Source organism: Kogia breviceps, chromosome 18 (assembly GCF_026419965.1).
Source record: "Kogia breviceps isolate mKogBre1 chromosome 18, mKogBre1 haplotype 1, whole genome shotgun sequence".
Taxonomy (NCBI): domain Eukaryota; kingdom Metazoa; phylum Chordata; class Mammalia; order Artiodactyla; family Physeteridae; genus Kogia; species Kogia breviceps.
The window spans coordinates 30,004,394-30,031,647 of record NC_081327.1 but is presented as its reverse complement, the minus strand read 5'-3'; the positions used below and the strand labels follow the sequence as shown (position 1 = coordinate 30,031,647).

Genomic DNA, 27,254 nt, shown 5'->3' with positions numbered 1-27,254 from the left:
CTCAGCTCAAAAATGAGGCCCAGGCTGAGGTCCCTCTCTTATGCTGAGAAGGAGGGAGAGAGAGGGAGTGGGAGGGAGAGAGAGAGAGAGGAAGAGAAGGAGAAGGAGGGGGAAGAGTAGGGGGAGAGAGAGGAAAAGGGAGGGGAGGAGGGGGAGGGGAAGAGAAGCATGGGGTTGGGGAGGGGAGACGGGAGGGGAGGGGAGGGAAGCGAAGGGAAGGGAGGAGATTGGAAGAGAAGAGAGGCTGGGCATATCTAAAAAGATGGAGAACCAGAATCAGGTACTGAGCCCATCTGACTCTTAATCCTGTTTCTTCCCATTTCTTTCCATACGGGCCAAGTATTGAATGGTATCAATAACCATTTGGCCAATCTGACTGTTAAAATCATGAAAAAAAAAAAGGCACTGAACCAACTGTGCTTGCCCTCAAACGTGCTAAAATGACTCTAGAATCCAATCAGATGGCCGAAACGCCTCCTAACCGGCCCAGGTGACTCACATGTGTGTGAGGTCTACTTTCAGCCTTGCAGTGTTTGTCTAGATATTTCATCAGTGAAAAAGCCAGACTCCACAGCTGATTTCCAAGAAAAGTGAATCCAGCCTCCTCCCCTGTAACAGGCCCAAGCCTTGGGGATTAGTACAAGTAACTTGGGTTTGTTATAGTTTTCCAGCAGTTTAATGAAAATGAATCATCGTGGAGTACACGGTCCAGACTTTCCGAAGTCTACAGGCCAAACGGGCTCAGATCTCACTTGACATTTAAGTGCAAAGGGTTCGTGTTGGGGTGGAGGGAGAGTTCTCTTCCCCACCAGGAACAGGCAGGGGGTAGAAGTTTTCTATTCCCTGAGTGTGTTCACCAAGGGTGCCCTTTTACAGATTAAGTTACAGAGCCTCGGGGTTTCCTTCAGCCTTGGGCTATTTGGCTTCAGGCCTAGAGCCTGGGGAGTATCGAAGTTTTGTTCCCTTGAATGATGTGTTCAATCTATCAGCTTAAATAAGTACAAGATGGCAAGAGAATCGGCCAGCAGGCTCCGAGGAAAGCATAAAAACCAACTAATCTTTTCAGGGTTGGCCCTGGGAGTCCTACCTGCTGGGTGCCCAGACTGAGAGGGGGTAACTTTTAAAGCAGAAGCATTTAGATAAAAGGGTCATTAAAAACAAATCCAGAGGCAGCTCATGACTTAGATACTGAGAAGCACACAAATGCAGCTTCAAGGTGAGAAAGAGATGCATGAGAAGGGCTCCGATCTACCCACAGAGACTCCTGCACTCCTGTCCTGAATACACCCCACTGGAGACTCTGATGGGATGGAAGAGAAGACAGGGGAGAGGCCTGTGGATGGGGTGAGGGCCTTAACTCAGACGGCCCGGGTTCGGATCCCAGCTCTGCCACTTCCCTAATACCTGTACCACTACATTCTTATCTGTAAAATAGGAGTAATTCCCTCCTCCATGAACCGCGCACGGCAGCTGTGAAGCTTGGGGTGGGGATGTACTTAAAAGGATGGAGGAGGGGAAGGAAGGGGGAAGAGGGGAGGGGAGAGGAGCTCTGTGGAGCAGAAAGCTGTAGAAATAAGCCCTGGATTCTGCTCCCCACTACACCTCCCAAGCCCCTTCAGCCCCACATAAGAAAATGTCTTTTTTTTTTTTTTTGCTGTACGCGGGCCTCTCACTGTTGTGGCCTCTCCCGTTGCGGAGCACAGGCTCCGGACGCGCAGGATCAGCGGCCATGGCTCACGGGCCCAGCCGCTCCGCGGCATGTGGGATCCTCCCGGACCGGGGCACGAACCCGTGTCCCCCACATTGGCAGGCGGACTCCCAACCACTGCGCCACCAGGGAAGCCCGAGAATGTCATCTTCTTCCACCTTATTCTGCTCACAGCCAAGCCGGGAGGAACTTTAAGGCTGTAATCAAAGCAACCTGGGTTTCAAAACCCAACTCACTTCTCCCTCCGGCTGGGGCAGATCTGCTGGCTATGAAGACGTCAGAGAAGGAATCAAATAATAACTAGACTAGAGACAAGGCTACCATTTCCCATTTTAATTTATAAGGACAACAGTTGCCAAGAGCAAAAAGAAAGATCATGTTTTCTTCCTTTATCATGAGATGGTAAGGGAGAAAGCACGGAACCAATTACATGTATCAGCAGCACCCTCAGCTCCACTATCCTTTACCATCTCCTAGTCCAAACCACACTTAAAAACTAGGAAGGCCTAAAACCTCCGTCTGCAAGGTCCCTAACGGTTCTGGGATTGTCCGAGGCCACACCCCTAAAGAGAAGAATAAAGGAGGCCCTAGATTTTCCATGACATGATACTGTAGGCATGTTAGCCTGAGCCCACTAAGAATCTTATTCTGTTTGAGATGGGAGAGTGCAGTGGCTAAGACAGAGGCTTCCAACCTTGGCTGGATATTAGAATCACTGGAGGAGCTGTTAATAAAAATCTCCACGCCCCACCAGCTGCACCCAGACCAGTGAAATGAATCTCTGGGTGTGGGATCCAGAAATCAGTGTGTTTCAAAGCTCTCCAAGTGGTTCCAACGAGCAGCCAGTGTTTAGAATTGCTGGGCTAAGAGCCTGGACTTTGGAGCCAGACTTCCTGGATTCAAACCCACTTCAAATGTCACTTCTAAATGCATGGCTGAGATATAATCTAAGCTGGATAAATGTTAGTTGTGACTATGACAGTATTTTGGAATAATAATAGCCGTTTATAATGGCTAGAATCCAATATAACACAGAAGTTAAGCCTGCAGGCTCTGGAGTTTCACTGCCTGGCAAGGGAGGGGCCAGGCTGAGGAGAGTGAGGCTCCTGGGGGCAAAGTGTAAGGGGGCGCTCACTCTTGGAGTCCCATAGCTGCAAACCGTCTGGGTCCAAATCTTGGCTCTGCACGGGACTAGCCATGTGGCCACGGGCCAGTGATTTACAGTGATTTATTCATCCGCAAAATGAGGCCGCGTCATGTATGCAATGAAGGTAAGAGTTACAGAAACCTCATCAGGTTGGTGTGAGGCTTACACTGAAATAACACATACAGAGAAGTTAGCAGAAAGCTTGAGGCACACAGTAAGTGATTAGCTGTTGATGTGATGAGGAGGAAGACAGGGATGGTGGTGTTACTTAGAGGCTGACTTTAAGTAACAGCAGTCCTTAAGATCCGTCTGGGGCTGTAGAAGGATTTCGAATTCCATGACAACGTGGACCCTCTCCCCACAAAATTCCCAGATCTACATAATTGTGCACATGCCTGCTGGGAGTCTGCAGAAAACACAGATGGGCACAGGTGGACACACAGGTCCAGGTCCCTTAGCAAATTCTCCGCACAGATGGGGGCAGGTGGACACACAGGTCCAGGACCCTTGGCAAATTCTCCGCCATGGCTCATTGGGGGTAGTTCCTGGGTCTTGAGAACCCTGACTCCTCTGAGCCCCAGGAGGCAGCAGACTTTCCAGAGGCCACCTTTTTTTTTTTTTTTTTTTTTTTGCGGTACGCGGGCCTCTCACTGTTGTGGCCTCTCCCGTTGCAGAGCACAGGCTCCGGACGCGCAGGCTCAGCGGCCATGGCTCACGGGCCCAGCCGCTCTGCAGCATGTGGGATCTTCCTGGAATGGGGCACGAACCCGTGTCCCCTGCATCGACAGGCGGATTCTCAACCACTGCGCCACCAGGGAAGCCCCAGAGGCCACCTTTAACCACACCAAGACTCCTTGGTCATGCTGCACTGAGATGGCAGGAGTGGAAATGGTCCTCAGGAACCCCACTCTCTGGATAATTAGGACTCGTTCCAAGGTCCTTGGCTTAGGGAATACATAGGACCAAAGAAGAGTGGCCCTAAGGTTTTGGTGTTGGTGAATTTGTTGTTTTCCATCCTCTAGACCTGCACTGCCCAATATGGTAACCACGAGCTATTTACACATAAATGAATGAAAATTAATGAAGTTAAAAATTCAACTTAGTCACGCTAGCCACATTTCAACTGCTCCCTAACCACGTGTGGCATGTAGCTACTGCACTGGGCTGTGCAGACGTAGGACATTTCTATAATGGGGAGTTCTCCTGAGCAGCACTGCTCCAGACCAGCAGTCAGCAGTCACCACCCCCACCACCACCCGCCCCCAAATCCAGCTGTGGCCCATTGAGTTTTCGCCTGTGAGCTAAGGATGGTTTCTATCTTTTTAAAGGGTAAAATCAAATAAAGAATATGCAAGAGACCTACGTGGCCCACAAGGCCCAAAATATTTCCTATCTAATTTTTTACTGGAAAGTTTTCCAACCACTACTCTAGACCATGTGTACCTTGAGAGTGAGGTTTGAGTGGGATTTACTTGTCCTGCCCCACAGTTTGTACCAGGGACTTTCTGCTTAGCTGCTACCACTTGTGTAGGGGTTGCTAAAATGGGACTCACCCCCACCTCAAGCATAAAGACAATAGATGCTACATTCTGAAGAGACCACCATGCAAACATTTGAAATTAGGTGACTGAAAACAAGTTGACTATTACCAACCTCAAGGACCTAAAAGGATGGAGTAGAGGTTGAGAGGATTCTAGGGAGCAACAAAATAAATAATGATGGCTATGGGTTAAAACCACAGAATAAAATAAATACCAATGAGCCCATACTGATAGAAATGAATAAATGAGTAAACAAATGAATGAATAAATAGGGAAAAGGGACTTTTCTCTTCAATTAATCTAGAGGGAATGATGGGACTAGAAATCACTTTAGACCAACACTATAAATAATAATCCTTGTTTGCAAGACTCATTGAAGGATGGTAAGAACTGTGGGCAAAAGTCTGATGACAAATGAGACATTTGCATAACCTCAGAGTAACTTCCCAGAAGACACTTACTAATTACAGAGAATAATGCTACCTCTGCACAGGAGGAAGCTGGTAGATAGCACTTTAGCTATCTGAGTGATTAGCTGAGTGATCAAGGTCAACATGCCTAGTAATAAGAGACTGGCATCCTGCACCCCCTGATATGATGCACCGAGAAGGACACAATGTCATTTCCAAGTTATTCTTGACAAAAATGTCAAACTCAGTCTAATCAGGAGAAAACAATGACCAACCCACACTGAGGGCTATTTTATAGAAAAACTGACCAGTGCTATTCAAAAGCATCAAGGGCATGACACTCAAGGAAAGACTAAAGAACTCTCACAGATTGGAGGAGACTAAGAAGATGTGACAATTAAATGCCACATGGGACTCTAGGTTGGATCCTGGACCAGGATATGACAGTAGTGGGAAAACTAACAAATTCAAAAATAGTCTTTAGCAGGTTAGTTAATCCATGTTAATTTTCTGATTTCAATCATTGCACTATGGTTGTATAAGGGGAAACTGGGTGAAGGGTCTACAGGGGCTCTGTGTACTACATTTGCAACTTTTTTCTACCTCTAAAATGATTTCAACATAAAGTGTTTCTTTTTTTAAAAGATGTTCTGTCTTCTACCACCAGTCAGTGCCTCTCATGCACACAGTCCAAATAATTTCTCTGAGCTGTACACAGCTGGCCTGCCTCCCGCTTCCTAAATCTCACTCACAAACTCTGGAAGCCCCAGAGAGACAGCAGCACAGGGTGGACCAGGTGACAGCTTCAGGATCAGATTGACTTGGGTTCAAGCTGCAGCTCCATCATCTACCAGCTGAGCCCTTAGGTGTTCCCCTGGCTGACTTCATCAGTTCTTATGACACCTCCTCCTAGAAGCCCTTCCTGACCACCTGCACTAAAGTTCCTTTTCCCTACACAATCACTGTGTAGCACTGGTTTTAGTTCCTTAAGAGCACTTATACTCCCTAAAATGTGTTTGATTTCCTGAAGGGCATGTTCACGCTGTACAGCGCTCTTGCTTCCTTACCTTTTTGCTAGTGTATTGTCTCCCCACCCCCACTCTGCGCCAGAACACAAGCTCCTCAAGCTTTGTCCACGGCTATATCCTTGGCTCCTAGCCAGGATCAGGCCTGTGGTGGCTGCTGAGTACACATTACAGTGACTGGCGTGGCCCCCTCCCCTCCTGTGGTTTTCCTTAGCATTTGGCTCAGGTCCTGCCCAGCACAGGTCTCGATGCGCCCGTGTGAACAGGACAAGGGGTTGATGACTTACTCATAAAACTCTGCCGCTGGCGTGAACTTGTACTTGGAGTACGTGGTATGGTTGCCCAGCACGGAGCTGTTGAGGAGCTTGGGGTCGGTGCAGTTGGGGCTGTTCCAGACATGGCCGCAGTCAGTCCAGGGCAGGTTAAGGGTGAAGGAGGAGACGAGGTAGTAGAGTGACCAGGCAATGATGACATTGTAGTAGAAGCCAACGTAGAGTGCAATGAGGATCACAGCATAGCCAACTCCTGGGTGGGGGGCAGAGGGGGTCAGGCAGGGGCTTCCCCAGAACCACCTCTCCTGGGGAGCTGGCTCCAACCATTGCACTACCCCACCTCCCACACCTCTCTTTCTTTCTGTAGCAGATTGTCGGAGCCCTAAATCCGCTAGGGCCCCACCCCACAATCCTTTGCCTGAGGGCTCTCTCTTGCCCCTGGAGCCCCTTCCGTCCACTTATCAGGCAAGGCGAAAGTGCCAGGACCTTTAATGCCCCAGGGAGCAGCCCGGTCAGGTGTTGGAGCATAAGTATCCCAGCTCCCCCCACCCCTTGGGCAGGATAACACTGAGGCATGATAACATTCTCTCCCAGCAGAATGAAGCCCCTTGCCCACGGTGGAAAGGCACGTGATCCATTTATCATGTCTGCCATGGGAGCAAGAGGGGAGAGTAGTGGTATGTGTTCTGGGTACTTGTGACACATCTGTGAGTTTTTCCCATTCAGGAAAACAGACTCCCTCTGGTTACTCAGCTGTACAGCCTGGACTGGAACACAGATTTCCAGACTCTCTAGGCTAAAGCTGTTCCTGACACCCCCAATGCATTCCATGTAACTTTGAATGGTGGACGTGCTTGACCTTGCCAATAACTGTAAATCTCGAGAGAGTTGGTCGACCGCAGATCCCACCTTTGGAGCAGATTTTCCAGGGGCACACAGTCGCCTTTTAGAACAACCTTTGACTCCCCCAGATTCCTTCTTTACCTTTGAAAAACGGGCAGATCTTCCACACGGTGGCTGCCCCTTCCCGGTTGTACTGGCCCAGAGCCAGCTCCATGTAGAACAGGGGCATGCCAGCGATGATGAGAAACAGGGTGTACGGGATCAGGAAGGCTCCTGGAAGACACAGAGCAGAGCGTGAGCCCCTAGACCCCTGCCCAGGCTTGGGCCTGCCCCTCAGAGCGTGTGGAACCATGTCAGCCAGAGCTGTGAGGGTCCTCATTCATGTCACCCAGCCACTTCTCAAGGGATGTCTTGTGGTAGGTAAATCAGAGCAATTAGTACAAATAGCCATAACATAATAATAGTTATAGCAGTAGTCATAATCATAATCATAATCATGAGGTTCTGTGCTCAAATTAGTAAAATCTGTGTTCATTGAAGCTAAATAGGCTTGGGCTTCCCTGCTGGTGCAGTGGTTAAGAATCTGCCTGCCAATGCAGGGGACATGGGTTCGAGCCCTGGTCTGGGAAGATCCCACATGCCGTGGAGCAACTAAGCCTGTGCGCCACAGCTACTGAGCCTGCGATCTAGAGCCTGCGAGCCACAACTACTGAGCCTGCGTGCCACAACTACTGAAGCCCGTGCACCTGGAGCCCGCAATGAGAAGCCCGTGCACCGCAACGAAGAGTAGCCCCCGCTTGCCGCAACTAGAGAAAGCCATGCACAGCAACAAAAGAACCAAAGCAGCCAAAAGTAAATTTTAAAAAATAATTTAAAAAAAAGCTAAATAGGCTTGTTTTTTTCAGGATTCTCCTAGACTTTGATACACAAGCACAAGCTGTGACGGGCTATGAAGAAGATCAGGTGCAGTCTTTACCAAATTAATTTCAATATAGAACCCTTTCTTTCATGAATCACAACTCTGGGGAAAGCCAATCACCCCAAACCCTTCCTTTTATAGGTAAGGCAATTGAGGCCAGAGAGGGAGAGACAGTGCCCAAAGTTACACATGACTGAGTTTTCATTTTGCTCATGTCTATATCAGTTTAAGGTCACCTCCGGTTTTCCCAAACATGACCTCACTGGATTGTCCTTAGTTTCACATCAGCTCACAGAAATAATCAGAGAGGGTCATTATTTCCCCCCAGGGGAAACTGAAGGCAGAGAAGGGAGTTGAATTGGTTTTGTTTGCACTGTTGCTAAGTGACAGAAGCAGGATTCGCATTCATGTTTTCCAACCATCAAGCTCACTCTGTTACTGCTCGCTGAAGGTAAACAAACACTGGAGCAAAGAGGCCAGAGGCTCAATTCTCTGACCAGGAAAGATGTCCACCCAGAACACTGCCGAAGCTACGGGGAGCCCTTGGCAATGGGCAGCAGCAAATCCCTGGGAAAATTCCTGGTAGAATTAGACACGTCTGAGTTCCAGAGACAGTTCTCGGTATGCCTGGTAGCCTGGGGTGAGCTTAACGGGTTCTGACGCCGTGAGGTGACTCACAGGGGTACTTGCCACGTCAGCCTAGGCTGCTCCTTGGCCTGGTGCAACGGGAGGTGGCCAGGCCAGATCCACACTCCTCCCACCATTGGCCTTTGGCTGAGATGTCGTAACCTTGGAAACCAAACACTCTCGGACCTGCCCACACTTGAAAGTGCAGAAACCGGGAAATACCTAACGATGATAATATTAGGAATATAATATTCCCTACTGTGTTCCAGGCACTGTGTTCCATGCAATGTCTCATTCCATCTTCACAACAACCCTAAAAGTATTACTCCCGCCATTTTACAGATGTGGAAACTGGGGCAGCAGGCTAGCAGAGAATTGTGGCAAAGTCACATGCACCCAGGGTCAAACTCCCCCAGCTACTCAGATTGTCAGTCTCCACTTTCCTCCCAGGGCTTCTCCTCAGGAAGCCCAGGGCTCTTAGGGACAAAGCACGAAGTTTTGGCCGCAGTGCTCTGAGACCCGGTCCTTCTGAAGCCGGAGATGGACCAGCAGGTTGGGCAGTAGGGAAGGAACCACTGGAACATGAGTACATCCTATGTATCAAGCAGGGCACTGGGCACTGGACATCTGTGATCCCATTTACCCTACCCAGAAACCATCTCAGGTGGCAACTGCTATACCCATTTTTCAGAGGAGGAAACTGAGGCTTAGAGTAATTAAGTGACTTGCCTAGGTTCACGGAACTGGTCAGTGATACATCTGGGATTTGGGCCCAGGTCTGCCTCGCTCCAGAGCTCCAGAGCCATTCCCAAAATATTCTGCTGATTCCAGAATATCCTAGCCTCGATGGAGGACATGAGTCTGCATAGAGGCTTGGTGGAGGGTGATCTGAAACTGGGACTCTGGGGCCAGCTGAGCCAGCTGGTCTGCTGGTCATGGGCTGGTCCAAGCCTCCAGCCCCTGCTCCAGGCTGGATTTCTTTGAAATGGCCACATGCCAACCTCTCTCTTCCCCTCCTCATTTCTACTCTCAATCTCCACCCTTCTCTTTCACCACACAGAGAGGGCTAGTCTGGCACTGGAACCCACGTCTGTTCACGCTGCTGATAGCAATGCTGGTGATGCTGATGGAGGTCGGGGTGGTGGTGGTGACGGTGGAGCTGGTGAAAGTAACAAGTACCATTTATTGAGCTCTGTTATATGTCAAGCCACACACTAAGTTTTTGCATAATTATTCCTTTAAAACCATCCCTGAGAATTACCACCAATCCCATGTAAAAGATGAGGAAACTGAGGCTTAGAAAGGTCAAGATGCTTGTCCAAACTAGTAAGTATGCTTGCTTGGCTCCATATCTGGATCTGTTGGAGCTCCACTCTGCCTTGTGGCCACCTGTCACTGCCCTTGGAGTACTGGAGCCAGAGAGTAAGGGAAATAGATGTATTAGAGTACTTAACAGGTCTGAAGACTGAAGTCAGTGGCCCAAGGGACAACAGGGAAGGAAAAAGCCAGATCTTGGCACCGTGGTTTGCCGCTGTCAACTAGATGTTCTTTTCTACAACCAGAGGAAAGAGCAACATCAGCCAATTCACCAAGGATCTCACATTGGCCAGTTTTCTCAACTCTAACCCTCTGGGTGGCGCTGCCAACAGGTAGGTAAATTGCCCAGTTTGAGATTCTTCTCCTCTTGTGCTGGCTGGGAGTTCCAGTGGAAGGAGAGGAGGAAAGATTATGGGTCTGCACAAGCCCAAGACTCTTCCAAGTGCGTTTGATGCGGGCCAGCCAAAGCTTCAGGTGGTAACAGATGGGGAACGTTCAAGAATGTTGGAATGGCTGAGTATGAATGAAAACCAGAAAGCTGCCCAGTGGCCAGTGTCTTATTCTAAAAGGACATCGACCAGGGAGATGGCCCAAGCCCCCTTGCAGAAAGATCTGGAGGAAGCCAGGACAGAGCTGAAGAGTCAGAAAGAGGTTTCGGGGGTGCCTGAGGTCAGCTAAGGATGCTTCTCCTAGAAAGAGCCCTGCAGCAGCTCCTGGGACACCGAGGCTGGTTGCAAACTTCCTAGAAGGTACTGCTCTGCAAGGCCCATAACGGCCACATTTCCACGGCCCTGCCTCATCTCCATGCGTGGCAGTGTCAGCTTCATCCAGCCTCATGCAGCCTCATGCAGGGCCAGAGAGCTGAGAACCTAAGGAGCTACAGGTCCAGAATCCTGGCTCTGGAATGCTCTGGCTGGGCTGACAGGGGCAGACCTCCTGAGGGTCTCAGCTCCTAGGAGTCTCCAACATCCACACACATACACAGATGCACACCTGTACGTCTCCATGCAAAGGTACACACGGATTCTGCACGTCAACACACTCACACGAACACAGGAAGAAAAGACTGTCAACTGCGAAAGGGACTCCAACCCGTGGCCTTTGGATGAATTCAGTAAGAAAAGCATCTGTGTGGCACACACTGCCTGATGCCCCACCATTAGAGAGGAACGCTACTGGTCAGAGAGGGGTTCTGGACTCCTCTGTGCAAATGTCAAGTCCTCAGAAAAGGAAAGCCAGTGGTCACTCAGTTCAGAGTGGGAAGTGCTGGAGCAGACCCCTGGTGGGTGAGGAGGACCCCCGGGGGAGGGGACGGGATGCCTGTGGGAGGTGGTTCAGCAAGAGGAGGTGCGGGCCAGTCCTGGTGGGGGGGTGGAGAGACTGTGATCAGGGAGGGGCTGCAGGAGGGACAGGAGGGTCCCTTGAGACCTCACTGGACCAGCTTCCCGGTTGGTGGAGGGTAGGATTCCTCAAACTGGCCACATTCTGATATATTAAGAAGTGAAAACCCACAGAACTGTTCGCCTGGTGCCTGTAGCTCAGCTATGGGTTGTCACTGCCCGTGGCTTTCACCAGAATTCCAAGTAAACCTTGGTCAATGCCTATGGTAGCCAGATTTGTCTCTGCTCCCCAGGTACCCCAAGGGTATAGACATCAGGGTGCAAAAGAAGGTGAGATTTCAGTAGAGACAGGGCTGCAGAAATGGGGACAAGAGCACCCCTGGAGACTTACCCTGAGATATCTACATATTTAAAGGTGACACCTCAGGCCACAGCTGTTAAACCAAACCTGCTCTATCATCCTACCTTGACAACTCAGCATGGTTCTATTATAAAGTTCAAATCTGGAATCCCCAGTTCTTGGACCTTTTCGCTGGAGTGTGGACGCCTGGGGGGAGCCCGTACCCTGCTTCATCCCCACCTCAGCTCCAACCAGCAGTGAGGCCTTTTGCACGTACGTGTGGACTCTTGTGCCCACATGTCTAAGCTCTGTCCATAGCCTCTGCAGACAGGGGGCCTCTGGCTTCCCCTTGGGCCTGGGGCTGTGCAGGCCTGTAACACAGTCCAGGCTGAGGAAGCAGGGTCCAGGTAAGAGGACCTTGTAGACTGGGGTGGGTGGATGTTGGAGTGTTTGGGCAGGGAATTCCGGAGTCCAGGTACCTGGAGTTTGATGGGGGTTAGAATCAGTGCTCTGGGTGGGCAGGCCCTCTCAGCCTTGGCCTGGGTGAGGCAGAAAGGAAGGCAGAGCAGGGCACAGGGCCCTCTCTGCTCTCCAAAGGACAGGGCCCAGGACAGACCCCCTGTCTCTGCTCTGGACTCCTGACACAGAACTCCTAAAACCCTTGTAACTTCCTGAGTGATGGAGGTGACAGGAGCATCTTGCACAGAGCTTCTAAATCCCTGGGAATTTTCTGGGCGATAGGAGTGTATTTTGTTCTAATGAAGCCACTCTTGGTGGGCTTCTGGATGGGGGCTGGTCCCCAGAAAGATCAAGCCAGGATTAGAGGCTTAGGACTTTCAGCCCCACGCCCACCCTCCAGGGAAGGAAGAGGGGCTAGAGATTGAGTTAATATCGATCATGCCTTTGTGAGGAGCCTTCATAAATATCCCGAACGTAGGGGGTTTGGAAAGCTTCCAGACTGATGCACCGGTGAGCACGTGTACGTACTGGGAGGGTGGAGCGCCCAATCTCCACGGGCTCAGACACTCCTGCACTCAGGACCCTTCCATACCTCACCCTCTGTGTACTTCTTCACTTGGCTGTTTACCTGTACCCTTTATAATATCCTTTATAACAAACTGGCAAATGTTTCTCTGAGTTCTGTGAGCTGTTATAGCAAATTATCAAACCTGCAGAGGGGGTCATGGGAACCCCTGATTATAGCCGGTTGGTCAGAAGCACAGGTGACATCTTGACCCTTGTGACTGGCATGTGAAGTGAGAGAATTCTTGTGAGACTGAGCCCTGACCTGTAGGGTCTACACTAACTCCAGGTAGTGTCAGAATTGAATGGTAGGACACCCACCCCAAAGTTGGAGGATGGGTTGGTGTTAGGAAACACCCCCACATATTTGGTGTCAAAAGACTGTAGAATGTGTACAAAATCAGAGTTTTCCTCTTACCCCCTTGCCTCGATCTGAGGCAATCCTGGCCCCCAACCATGCTATTTATGGCTTTGTGACCTTGAGCCAATGTGACTTCTCTGAGCTTTGGTTCCCCCTTTGTAAGGGGGGATAATACCTGCATCACTGGTTTGCTGTGATCATTAGAGATAACGGAGGTGAAGTCCCTGGCATTGAGGTGCTTTGTAAATGGGAAGCATGTCCTGCCATCACACGTAAGAGCAGTTGGCATGCGCCTCTGCAGACTGCAAACCACAAGCTAGGGATCGCCTGTGAGGTTGATGGTGGCCGGGTCCTCTGCAGAGCACAGCACGGAGGCTCCCAGCACAGAAGGATTTTGAGGCAAGTTGCTTGGGCAACTCGTGCCCCCGTCCCAAGTGAGGCTGGCTACTCCTCCTCGTGTCCAAACAAGATTGCTGACCACGAGGAGTAGATCCAAGGATTCCCCCAGGCCACACCCAGCCCCATGAGCAAAAAGGGCTCCGGTGGTACTGCCCAGGTTCTCCTTCAAGAATGAAGGACCTGTTCGCTTGCAGCTGGGACTGCTCAGCCCTCGGCTGCAGCCCTTTGGGAACTGCCTCGGCTGAAGCCAGCTGCCTCGCCCAAGGCCACATTCCCTTCCCAGGGCAGCTGGCATCCAATGACCAATGGACCCCGGGGCTTACAGTCCTGGCCCCCTCGCCCCAACTTAGGACCAGTCTGAAGGGCCATCCCAGCTTCAGAGGACACCATGGTCAGCTGAGGCTTTGCTGACCCTGGCAGCCCAACGTCCTCGTCTGGCCAGCTCTGCTTCCTCCCTTCTCCTAAATCCCTCTCCCTGCAGCCTCCACCTACTGCCTCATTCTGTCCTCCAGAACAAAACAAATCAGACTTTTCCAAAGCAATCCTTTGTGCCCTTTGGGTGCCAGGCATAGGGTCCCCCTCTGAGTCTTTGCCAGTGGCCATTTCTGTAAGGAACCATGCCTGTTCCTATAACAAATCACGCCCAGGTCATTCAAGTTTGTCAACACGGACTCTCTGCCGTGGGTAGGGTAGCTGAGCCATGTGGTGTCAACTTGTGTCTTCTCTGCCCCAAGACCAACCTTCTCCTTAGGACCCTCAGCGACCACTGAGGGGCTCTGCCCACTGGCCTCAGAGTTCCCGGGACCTCAGCCCAAGTGGAGTCTTGCACCTCTTCACTCCATCCCCTGCACTCTACCGAGACTAGCCAGCAGCATCTATACACGCCTCTACATAAGCCCCTGCTATTCCAAGAGGGGATTCTACAGAATGATCTACCACGTAATGAGGACTGGCTTTTCTGCTCTCACAAGGGGTTGCTCCCTCATCTTCACTTTGGGTTCTTTCAGCTGATCTCTGGATCCTAGCTCTGAGAGCAGAACAGTTCCAATGAGGAAACATGCTTGCTCCTCTGGTAGATTAAACCCCGCTCCTCTAAGGAGGTCAGTGGGGGTGAAATTCAGGGAAATTGGAGGTGAGGCTACCCCTCCTCCTGTGACAATTCTCCCTCAGTGTCAACTTTGCAGGATCTGACTTGATTCTTACTAATGAAGCTCCTCGAAGATTCTGGTTTCCCATCTCTTCCATCCTGGTCTCTTTAAGAGGAACAAATTACAGGGTGTTTGGAATGGTCAGAACTATATTAGAGAAGGAAATATAACTCACAAAGAACAGAGTGGAACCTCACCTCCCTGATTTGGGATATAGTACCTTCAATAACAGAATTGCAAATGACATTAACTTGTAGAATATCTGTAATAGACTATGAGCTCCCTAAAGGCAGGGATTGCCTTTTGCTCATCTCTATATTCCTGGCATATGACAGGCATTTAGTAAGTGGGTGTTTTTGTTAAATAAATGGATCCCGGCAATGACTCACACAGAGGATGCAGCTAATGAAAGCCCCGGGGCCTTTCTCCACTTGTGCTGTGGCCTAATCCTTACTTAGGCAGTTGGGTTTGGGACCACAGGGCAGGATGTAACATTTATCCCTATGAAATCCCACCTTGTTGAAAACAGTCCCTCTAGATCTTTTTGGCCAGCTCAGAGCAATGGGCCAAATCACGCTGGAAATGCCAAATCACGGTCTCAGCTCCAGCCCCTGATGAATGCCTCATTCTTGCAAACTTGTTAGCCGAAGGGCCATACCAGCTGGCTGGCTCATGCATATCTGAGCTGAACAATCAGCATCAGGCTTGGCAAACTCAGGGTGTAGATGGCCCCCCTGCAGCCAGGCCCAACGTGAGGGCGATGAGTTTGCAAACTCCTGCTTTTTGTACCCGTCACCGCCTCTTGCTTGACCTCCAGAACCCCAGATATTTTGGCCAAGAGGATTCCCAAAGGTCTGTGGGTACCTGAGACCCTGAGCTCACTTGAGGAAGGAAGGTAACCCCATTTGGGACCCAGAACTACATATCTCATGGGACCCCACATAGGAATGTTAATCCCCATTTTCCAGGTAGGGAAAAAACAGTGGGATAAGGCTAGGCTGTTAGAAATCCCAGGCCCAAGTGTGACTACTTTCCAGCCTTATATCCCTTCTAAGTTCCTCTTAGAATCAAATCTCCTCCAAAATCAGGACCCTGCCCTACTCCTGTATCTAGCCTGGGTCTAGCAGTTAAAAATCATTGGCCTAGCAGTTAAAAATCATTGAACAATAAAAATAACAGCAACAACTTCATTTACTGAGCCCCTACTACGTGTCAGACACTGTTGTAAGTACTTTGCTTATATTATATCTAATGTCATATCACCCTGTGGGAAGAGACAATCACCTTCCTTTTCTGCACAAGGAAAATGAGGTCCAAAAAGGACGAGTGCCTCGTCCGAGGCCACACTTCTGGGAAATGTCAGGCTCAGATTCAAACTCAGGTCTGTCTGAACCTAAAGGACATCTTTCTGACAGCTCAGAGCTATCAGCCGGACACATCTCAAACAGAAGCATTCATTTACAAAGGATAATTCAGAGTAGCCTCTTCCATGGCAAGGAGACAGACACGGGGACTCGATGGATCTGTCCACACCTCCCTGGGGACCAACACAGGCCGGGCCCAGGACCACAGGAGCGGAAGACCTTGGAAAGAGCCCCACTTGCACCGCCTCCCTGTTTGAGAAGGTTCCGAACAAAGCCTTGGAATTTCCAAGAGTGGCTTTCCCGGCTGGAAGGAAGCCACTTGCCCCCGTGCATCCCAGCAGCTGGCTTATGGGAAGATGTTCGGACAGGCTGATTTTTCTCAGTAATTCAATCAAAAAATATTAGCCAAAAAAAAAAAAAAAAATTAGTCAGGGGCCTAAACTATTGGCACCTTTATTATTTCAAAACATCCTCCAGTCTGGGCCAACATGAACAGCTGGACTTGGAGGTTACCATGTTAATACTGGCACCAGAAGAGAACACAGCCTGTTAAATAACAGGGTGCGTGAGTCCTGGCTTGGGTGCAGTGCTGAGCCAGGCATTGGAGAGGGACGGATCTTGGGGGTCATCCAAGCTCACCTCCAGCTGTAGTGGGGAACTTGAGTTCAGAGAGAGTGACAGAGATGGGATTTGAACTTGGGTCTTTTGGCTGCTTCTAGAATTACAGGATATCCACCTGCCAACCTGCTTGCCCATCTCTAGGGCTGCCTTTATAATTGCTGGATGAGAATTGATCCACAAGGAGCAGCCAGGAGGTCTCAGCAGAGACAAAGCCCAGAAGGAGCCAGCCAAGCATCTCCTGGAGGGGTGCTGAGTAAGTTAGAACAGGAGCTGCCTCAGACTCTGAGAGTTGGGGCTGCACCGCTCTATTGTGCCAGCCATAGACATCCTAGCCAGAAATGGAAATTCACTCGTAGAACTTCCCCACCCCGTAGCCTGCCAGCCAAGGTCTCCATAGCCTGGCCCCAACTTGCCTCTCCACCCTTATCTCTCCTGGCTTGCCCTTCAGCCAGTCTGCACTCCTAATCTCAGAGATGATTTTTTTTTTTTTGCGCTACGCGGGCCTCTCACTGTTGTGGCCTCTCCCGTTGCGGAGCACAGGCTCCGGACGCGCAGGCTCAGCGGCCATGGCTCACGGGCCCAGCCGCTCCGCGGCACGTGGGATCCTCCCGGACCGGGGCACGAACCCGTGTCCCCTGCATCGGCAGGCGGACTCTCAACCACTGCGCCACCAGGGAAGCCCCCTCCTGCATTCTTGCACAACTAGTAGACCTGTTCCCTTCCCCAGGCTTGTTCGTGCTCCATCCGTCCCAAGGAGCCGAGTTCCAACCACACAGCTCACTTCCTCCGAGTCTTTCCTAAGCAGCCTCTCCTCAGGCCTTTAGAGCACATGACACCTCTCCCATCCGTCTCACGCATCATCCCAAGGATGTGAATAAGAGGCGGCAGCTATCTTTACTAAGGCCATACTTCATGCCAGGCCCTCCACAGCATTATCACGTTGAGTCCTCACAACAGCCCTCCGAGTTGAACACCACTGTTTCCATTTGACAGATGAGGAAACAGAGGCTTGGAGAGGTGCCCAATGTCACCCAGCTAGAAGCTGGAACCCAGGACTCCACAGCCAGGGCTTCTGATCTCTAGGTGCCAACCCCGCCTCCCACCAGCACAGGCTGCCTCACTTTGGTAGTTCCTGCCGGTGGAGTCGGGGGTTCTGCTGTTCCTGGGTAGGCATTAGGTCTCTGAGGGCTTGAACCATTTCATTCATTTTTTTCATTCAACAGAAGTTTGTCGGGCACCTTCTACCACATTGCCAGGAGCTAGCCCTTATCTGGGGCATTAGAAATACAGGCATGAAAAAGCCACAGTCTGTTTGGAAGACAGACCCACAAAGAGACAAATGACTCAACAACTCAGGATGGGTGATGTGCTGGGCTAGCAAGCCTAGGAGAGGGAGCTTCTGGCCAACTTCACCTAAAAATTGGAACGTGTGACAAATGTGCTGTGTTTGGTGCCCTGGGCGCCTGGTACAGATTACCTTGCATACAGCAGGCATTCTCAGTTGCTGGCGGTGGCCAAGTGAGCGGACAGTGTCAGTGAAAGCCCCAGAATATCCATCTAGCTGATGTGTTCAATTGGCCATCTGGGATGCTTTTAGTTTCAACAAATACTTATAACAATGGAAATGATGTGTAGCGCATGACAATGAAGCCCTTAGATGACTAGAGCTCCTGGCAGGCAGAAGTGGTGGTTAATACATCTCGGTGACCCCTGCAGAGCCTAGCACTGTACCTCATGCCAAGAGGAACCCAATAAGTATTGCTGATTAATGATAGAACCTTCTGCTGTCTAGGGACACGCAGCCTTGGACAGTCATGGAGGACATGCTAGACAGAGTGTCCTAGGTTCTCTTAGTCTGTCTTTCATTCCTCATCTCCCTGTCTGCTAAAAATACAGAGAATCTGCATTTCCTCCCTCCTTGAGTCCAAAGGACCAGAATGCTTAAACCTGACCAGAAACTCTGGAGAAGCTGCAGCAGTCAAACGAGGAAAAGTTTCACCGCTGGATCATCTGTTTTCCACTCCTCACACAAAGCAAGTGTCCAGAGTACACACTGAAGCAATCAGCAGGGTCCCAGACCCTATGGAACAAGGTCATGAGCTTTCCCTCTAACTCCAAACCCTCACCCTACCTCCCTCTGACCCCCTGGAGTCCTGAGCCAGAGCCCCTGCCAGGCAGATGGCCCAGTGGATAGACAAGTGTTTCGGTTGCTGGTGGCCCCCCCGCCCCCGCTTTGCCGACTTCTTCCTCTGGGTCATTTTCCCAGGCTCTCTACAGGGTACTCCTGAGCTTATCCCAGCAAAGGGGGCACGTCTGGAGTGGTTTGGGCAAAAGCTCTCAGGAAGGAGTTAGGGCTTTAGGCCCCAGTATCCTGCCCCCTGGGCTGCTTCCCCCAGGGCTCTGCCCCCTGGGTAGGCTGTAGATGATTTCTAGGCTCTCATCCCAGGGCAGACAGTAATCGGTCACCCAGCAGGGGGAGGGGGAGAGAGACTGGTTGCTGGACTGGGGTCTCCTCCAGGCCCTCCTTCCCCTCCACCCTGCAACGTGGCCAGGACCCCAGGAGGTAGGTTTCACCCCAATCACCCAGGCCTCCTGTCTCAAGGACCAGGCCAGTTCTTGGTACCCACTGATGCAATCCCTCCTAGGCTGTGTGCTCTGGTCCCTCCAGCCAAAGGACCACCAACCTGAGAGTGGAGTCCTCTCTGCCACTAGCTTCTCTTTATGCGTCTCTGTTCCAGGGTTTCTGTCCCCAAGGGAGCAGGGCCTCCCAAGTGACTTCAGGGTACCCAAGTCCTTTATCAAACTTGGAGCACTGGAGTTAGGGTCACCGTGGGCACCTTCGGCGCCCAGTCAAGAGCTCTCCAGATCTCCACCTCCCTTCCTGCGGACCATCAAAAGGTTAGAGTTCCTCACCCAACCTGGTCCTTCCACGCATGCTCCTATCACTGTCCAAAGTCATGCCTCGATTTCCCTGTTCCACAGGGGACTCCTTTTTCCGTGAGCCCTATCCAGTCCCTTCCTGCGTCCCAGACTTGCCTTTCTGCCTCCTCTTCTCCTCCCGTGTGTATCCCAGCTCCTCTCCCGGCCACCGCTGTGGACTTTAGGTAGCCTCCCAAGTACAAACCCCCAGCCCGTCCGGGGGCTCTCACCTCCGCCGTTCTTGTAGCAGAGATAGGGGAAGCGCCACACGTTGGCCAGGTCTACGGCGAAGCCGACCACCGACAGCAGGAAGTCGATTTTCTTGCCCCAGGTCTCCCGGGGCTGCTCGTCTCCGTCGCGGGAAGCCAGAAGGCACTGGACGCCGTTGCGCTCTTTCACCACCAAGAGTTCTGCAGCTTTGCGCTTCCGCTGGGGCTGCTCCGACCCCGGGCCCGCCCCGCTGTTCTCAGGCTGCACCTGCGGGTTCATCCGCGCCAGAAGCATGGGTGCGGCTGGCGAGAGGGGGTGCGGCTGGCGAGAGGGGAGTCGGCGCTCCTGGGAGCACGCCGAGGCTCTGCTGGAATCAAAGGAAAAGATGCAGTCATTGGGCCCTTCCACCCTGCCTGTGCCTCCAGAGGCCTCCCGGGAGCGCCGGGATACTGTGGTCGGCGCGCGCTGAGCGGACGCAAGGTTTCTAGAAAAGGGCGCGCGTCTGTTGGAAAAATTTGGAAGCAGAGGGAGTGGGGCGCCCAACTGGGACGGCATTTCGAGGTGGAGACCACCCCTGCCGCCCTTGGGATCCTGCTAGGCACCCCGCAGCTCTTCCCTCATTCACCCGCTCTCTCTTGTCCCCAAACGGCGGAGTTTGGACACGTCCAGGCAGAGGTTTCCCAGGGCGCTGACCCGGCCGGGTGCAGCTGGCCGCCCCCTACCCTCGGCTCGGGTCTGAGCCACGTCTGAGAGCCCCAGGAGTCTCCCCGGACAGTTATTACCTCTGCACTTCAAACTCGTTGGCACCCTGGCTCTGCGCATCCCAACCTGGGCCTCCCCGGCACACCTAGCTCGGTTCCGCGCGCAGGGCGCACTCACGTGTTCGGCGGCGACGGGATCCCGGCTGCCGTGCGCCCTGCCTTGCCTGCTCCGGACCCGCCTCGCCTCGCCAGGCTGTGGGGCGCGGGCTGGGGCTGGGCTCCGCCGCGTGGCGCTCGGGCGCGGCCCGAGGAGCTCTGAAAGCGCGGGGCGGCCGGCGGGGCGCAGGCTGGCTGGTTCTGACCGCGCCGGGCGGGGGCCGGGCTGGTAATGTAGCCTGCGCCCCAGGTAACGCGCCGATTGCATTAACCCAGCGCCGGGCCCGCTCTGTCTGGAGCCTGTTAGCGCTAATGGAGACTGACAGCGCGGCCGGGCACGGGCAGGGGCGGGAGCGCGGCGCGGGCTCGGGGGACGGCGGGAGTCCCGCTCCCGGCGACTCACAGGACCCGGGCGCCCATTCCCGGTCCAGCACGCACTGGGATACCAGACTCAGCTCCTGGGGGCACCGGGCTCTGACCTCTGACTACGGGAAGAGAGCGAGACTCTCAGAACTAGGATCTGAGTCGCGTTTGAGAGGGGACGGGGAAAGGACTGGGGAGATCAATGACGGTTCAGTACCAGCTCTGTCATCAGCCGCCGGCCACTTAAACTACCTGGCAGGAGTTTCTCCACCAACAAAATGGGAATGTTCTGTTCAGTGCCTAGGAAGGCACACTGAGGGCCTTCAGGCCATTGGGTGGGTTTTGTTTAGCTGGCTCGAATTGAAAGGTCACAACTGGGTACTTACTCCTTCGTCTGTTTGTTATGGGCAGGCTAGCAAGGGATTTGAGGTTGTGACCCCTGTTGTATGAGGCTTAGAGTCGCTATTCATTCATTTATTCACCCATTCATGCACCCCTTTGCTCACGTGTTCCTACATATGCCTTTTATGTGCCAGGCACTGTTCTAGGCTCTTGAGATACATTAGTGAACAACTCAGTCAAAAATCCCTTAAAAAAAAAATCCCTGACATGATGGTGTTTACAATCTGTCAGGGGGAGTCAGGGGAAAACAAGAAACATAACAAGTAAACACAGTATTATATAGTATATCAGAAGGTGATCTGTGCTATGAGGCAATAGGGAGTGCTGTGTGGGGGGAGGGTGCAGTTGCAGTGTGACCAGGGAATTTGAGAAGGCTACATTTAAACAAGTAAAGGAGGGAGCCATTTGGACCTGATATTCATTCATCCGTTTACCTGTTGGTTAAGTTATTCATTCCTCAGTAGATGCGGATCACCTGCTGTATGCCTGAAACCGTGCTGCCTGGTGGAGCTATGGAGATAGTCCCTGGCTTCAAGGAGCTCTCAGTCCAGTGTGTAGAGTTGATCACAAATCAGCGTGGTCAGAATTACTTGTGACCACAAGGGTGTGGAAATTGGGCGCAGCTGAATTAGCGAGTAAGGAAGGGGTGGGGTGGTGATCCAAGAAGGCCTCACAGAGGTGACAACACTTAAGCAGGATAGGTAGGAGTTTGAATAAGCCCAGGCACACCGACCTTTCTTTTGTTTAAACATTCCAGGCTCAAACCCACCTCAGGACCTTTACACTTGCTGTTTCCTCTGCCTAAGTTGTTCAGGTCTCAGTTCAGTGGTCCCTTCCTGACCACTCAAACTGAAAGTGTATGCCCACTCTCTATCACATCACCCTATCATCCTGTTTTATTCCTTTCATTACATCACTATCCAAATTTTAAAATTTGTTTATCTATTATATGTCTCCTCTTGGTGGCTTATGAGCTCCATGAGGGCAGGGACCTTGGCTGTCCTATACACTACCATATTCCTAATATCTGGAACATACTAGGGCATCAGTTATGGAAGGTGAATGAATTAATGGTGGTGCATGAGGGTGTTTAGAGCATTTTCATCAGGGCGACCAGCATGACAGATGTCCTCTGTGAAGGATGCAGAGAGAAGAGAAAGGGAAAAATAGTGGGGTGGTGGGTCAGCCTTGGCCTTCTGGAGGCTGATGGTCAGAGAAAGGAGGAGGTTTCAGGAGGAAAGCCTGGAACCACACCCATCAAGGACGTTCATCTCCTCTGACCCATGGACCATTTTGATAAGCCTGTGAGGAAAGCAGGAATGGTATCATCTTTCCATTCTGGGGGTCAGGAAACTGGCTGTGAAGTCTCACAGGTTGGAAGTGACAGAGTTGAAATGAGAACCCAGGTCTCCTGGCTCCCAGCCTGTGTCTCCTCCACCAGCTTATGGATGGAGACACTCAGAATCTCTCTGGGAGTCACGTTCCCTTCCTCTCTTCCACCCCATGTCCCATCCAACTGGTCCTGAGAATCCCACCTTTAAACCTGCTACGAAGCCCCATTCCCACTGCTGCAGCATCCCCATAGAGGGTCCCCACCCATCGCCTTCCCCTGCAGCAGCCTCCTCGCTGGTTACCCCGTGTCCAGTATCTTTCCAGCCACATGATATTCACCAGCTGCCAGAGCCTTTTCTAAAACTCATCTGATCACCTCACTCTTCTGCATAAAACTCCTCTGAGAGACAACAACACATCAATGTGATTTAATTAACCCTGGATTTGAGGTAATTTTATTTTCTTCTTTATACTTCTCTTTATCTGACAACTTTTCTACAATGAGCATTTGATACTTACACAATCAGAAAAAAAGATAATTTCTTAAAATCTTCCAATCTTTCCAAGATAATATCAAAACACCTTCAGCTGTACAGGCAAGATTCTGCCTGCCTATTTAACCACATCTCTTGCTATTCCAATTCTCTCCTCATTCTTCTTAAAATTCCTTTACCATCTCCAAAATGTGCTTTATTCTCCAGCAACATGAGAGATACTCAACTATTAATGGTTCCTTGGACACCTTGTGCCTTTTTACACTTCTGGATTTTTAACTAGGCTGTCCATCTTCCTCTTGTCTACCTGGAGAACTCCTATTCATCCTTTAAAACCTCAGATGTCACCTCCACTGTAAAGCCTTCCTCGATAACCACCTCCCAGAAGGGAGTAAACTCCTCCTTTATATTGCTTTGTATTTTTGCCTAGTACTTTATCTGTGTGACTTCCCTACTAGGGAAAAGGACAGTACCTGATATATCCTGTTACACAGCTTGCACTCTAGAAATGTGGACACAACAGAACTAGGAGAGATCTCAAATGTTGGTTGGGTTTGGTGTCTTTGGTTGGGTTTTTTTCTGTTGGATTCTTCCAGAAACAGAACCTAAAACAAAGAATTGAATTCAAGAAGTTTATTTAGGAGGGGATACTGGAAGCACTGATAGAGGAGGGGGGAGGTAAGAAAGGGAAGGAACCCAACAGAGGGGACGTTAAAAAGCAGTTACTACCAAATGTAAAATCGATAGCTAGTGGGAAGCAGCCACATAGCACAGGGAGATCAGTTCGGTGCTTTGTGACCACCTAGAGAGATGGGATAAGGAGGGTGGGAGGGAGACGCAAGAGGCAGGAGATATGGGGATATATGTATATGTATGGCTGATTCACCTTGTTATAAAGCAGAAACTAACACACCATTGTAGAGCAATTATACTCCAATAAATATGTTTTAAAAAAAAAAAGCAGTTACGTCTGTGGGCAGCTGTTGGTCAGTCCTGCTGGGAACTTCTGGGAGAGAGCATTGACCATGCCTCGGAGTTGTCCCATCCCCGGGCAAGGAAGCTGGAGTACTTATCCATGAAGGCTGCTCCCTTCAGCCTTCCCTGGAAGGGTGCTAACTTCCCAGCATTCCCAGCCTGTCTGGTGTGTGGGCTGAGCGAGCTCCTGTTGCCAGAAAAAGTCTCCCATCAGAGTCCCAGGTACGGGCAGTAGGAAGCTGGTGGGTCAGGTCTGCGTTGGCAGGAATAGTGGATGACGAGTGGTGTTGGTGAGGCAATGGAAGTGTTCACTGCAGAGATGGAGGGAGACACCCCCACATACATGCACATCGCTGGAGGGGCCGCCAGCAAGTCCTGAGGGTTCCACTTTGTGGTGTCAGAGACTTCTGGAGGACAGCAGTGAGGATACCAGCCCGCGGCTGTGCTGAAGGGGAAGGCATCTCTCTCCATCTCTGGCCCAGACTCCCTGCCCTCAGTTCCAAGAGCCATGGGGCCATGTGGCTTCTCTCTGTGCCCTGCCTCCTGCCCCTCCAGGTGGCCTGAGGGCAAGTGGGTGGGCAGGTGGCTGGAGCATTATCAGAGCTAACGGGATCCCTGGGGAGGCGTCACTTCTACTTACCACGGCACTTGGTGACACAGGCCATGGGCACAAGGTGATGGCTGGTGCTGTCAGCCCAGCTCTGGCCATCTCCCTGCAGACACCAAGACCCTGACACACAAAGGCTGGTCCGGAGATTATTTGGAATCCAAGTGGCTCAGTCCTGGAAGTGTCCTGAGGATACTATCAGAACCTGCACCTCTATTGCACTGATGAGGAAAATAAGGCCAGAGAGGAGAGGTTCGCTTGTACATTTCCTCCCTTCCTTCTTTCCTCCTTCGCTCCTTCCTTCCCACCTTCCTTCCCTCCCTCCCCCCCCCCCCTCTCTTTCTTTCCTTCTGTTTCTTTTTTTCTTTTTTTTTCATCTTTTGATCAGGGGCATTAGACTGATGTCCTTGCCACTGACCTGCCCTGGGTCATTGGTCATTGGTATAGGTTAAACTGCATTTACAAATAGCAAAAAAGTGTCCTCAGTAAAAGACCCTTAGGAGCTGAAATCAGACTCCTTCGGGACACCTCCCACTAAAGTCCCCCAGGTGTCCTTGAGGCTTCCAACCTACCCAGATGGGACTCAGTCCTTAGACTCTTCTCTGTGGAGCTCCTACCCCACCTGGGACCACATCCGGTCTTTAATGCACAGGCATTAAAGAGCGTCTATCCATCATTGACGATGGATACAACCATTTACATCCCCTGCCTGGATCTAAATACAGACCGACATCTCCACACGGGTAATAAACGGCACCTGGAACTCCCATGTCCAAGATAGAATTCTTGATGTCCCCTTGCTGACCTGCATGCACACCTGCTCCTCCTCATCTCCCTCATTCCAGGTGATGGCATATTTTTCCTTGTAGATCCTCAGAGACCAAAAACCTTGGAGTCCTCTTTCTCATGGTCCCACAACCTATCCTACTGCAAACTCTGTTGGCTCCGAATCAGATCCCACCTCCACACCTCCAAGGTCACCACCCTGTTCCAGGCTATGTCATCCCTCACCTGGATTACCGTGGCAGCCTCTGAATGGCCTCCCTCACGTCTCCCTTTGCCCCCTGAAGTTTAAGCTCTACACAGCCACCGCGAAGACCTTTTGGAAGCAAGTTCAGATCCTATTCCTCCCTCTCTCCAATGGCTCCCATCTCATTCAGAATAGAAGCTGAAGCCCTTCCACAGGTGAGATGGATGAATGAGTAAACCATCCTTTTGTGGATTTGCCAACACAAGCCTGGCCAAGCCTCGTGACCCTCTATGGGATGGACAGAGGCACTGGCAGGTGGGGTGGCAGAAAAAGCACAGGGCTGGGAGTCAGCACCCTGGGTTCTGACTCCTGCTCTGCTGCTTTCAGGCTTTTCGGTGAGGGCCAAGTCCATCAGCAAGATGGGGAGGGACAGTAGGAAGAAGAAAGACAGAAGTTATGTCAGGACTGGAAATGCAGAAGGAGAAAGGAAAGGAGATGTTCGAAGCAAAGGAACTCAGTCTCCTGGGAGGAAAGGAGGATCTCCCTCTTCTGCATGAGCTACCACACACATCCTTTGGCCTGAGGCGGTCACGTGAGTTTTGGGGACACAGGACTCACACCTGGTTCATGTCCTGATACAAGGCAGAGGGGGGTTGAGGTCAGCTGACCAGGATGAGCCATAATCAGGCCGACACAAGGCCTCTGTCCATCATGGGAATGAATATCAGAGCAGGATGGGGCCACAGAAACCTTCATGCCCAGGTGTACTCTGTTAGAAGACCAGACACTCCTTAGATAATCTGATGAATGTGGACCCTCCCAGAAATATGCACACACACACAGCATTTTAAAATTGAGTGTGAAATTTCTCATACATAAGAAAAAGTGTATAAAAATATATCAACAATTTATAGTTTGAGTATCAATAACATGAACACACAAGAACCACCGTCTTGGATTAAGAAATAGACCATTTCCAATACCCTATGTGCCCCTGTGTGCCCCTCCTCTTACTACTCTCCCCTACTCCAAGGTAACCACTTTCCTGTATTTAGCAACTCATCAATTTCTTTGTTTTTCTTCATAGTATTGTCACCTATGAATCTATTCCTAACAATATGTTGTTTAGTTTTGTCCTTCTTTGAACTTTATATAAAAGGAATCATACTATAGATACTGTTCTGTGACTTCTTTGGCTTGAATACAATATTTTTGAGATTCTTCCATGATGATGGAGTTAGCTGTAGTTCTCTCATTTTCACTGTTGTATATATTCATTCTATTGTCTGAATTATAACAATGTGTTTATTCATTCAGCTATTGAAGGACATTTGTATTGTTTCTAGTTTTTAAATATTTTGAACAATGCTGCCTAGAAACTTTTGTACAGATAGCTCCTATGCCCACGTGCAAGTTTCTCTAGGCTCTGAGTGAAGTGCTGGTGTGCAGAGTATGTGTTTGTTCAGCTTTATCAAATAATGTCAAACTATTTTCTAAAGTGGTACCAGCTGAAACTCTAACACTGTTATTTCTTCACTTCCAGTTTCTTTACATCCTCGCCAACCCTTGGCATTATCTGGCTTTTATTTTTTACCAATCTTTAAGATGTGATTTTGGGAATACCCTGGTGGACCAGTGGTTAAGACTTGGCACTTTCACTGAAGTGGCCCAGGTACAATCCCTGGTCAGGGAACGAAGATCCTGCAAGTTGCACGGCACC

The 27,254-nt window shown here is 50.9% G+C and overlaps 1 protein-coding gene across 1 annotated transcript in view; it reads right to left on the bottom strand.

Annotated features, from left to right (window-relative positions):
• Positions 1-19,843, bottom strand: part of SLC6A2 (solute carrier family 6 member 2) — a 36,739-nt gene extending 16,896 nt beyond the window's left edge. The window contains exons 1-3 of the mRNA XM_059043870.2: positions 19,555-19,843; positions 7,088-7,219; positions 6,119-6,356 (exon numbers count right to left, since the gene is read on the bottom strand). Of these exons, the coding sequence (XP_058899853.1) occupies positions 6,119-6,356; positions 7,088-7,219; positions 19,555-19,828 (644 nt within the window). The 5' untranslated portion in view covers positions 19,829-19,843. The remainder of the gene's footprint in view (positions 1-6,118; positions 6,357-7,087; positions 7,220-19,554) is intronic.
• Between the last annotated feature and the right edge of the window lie 7,411 nt (positions 19,844-27,254).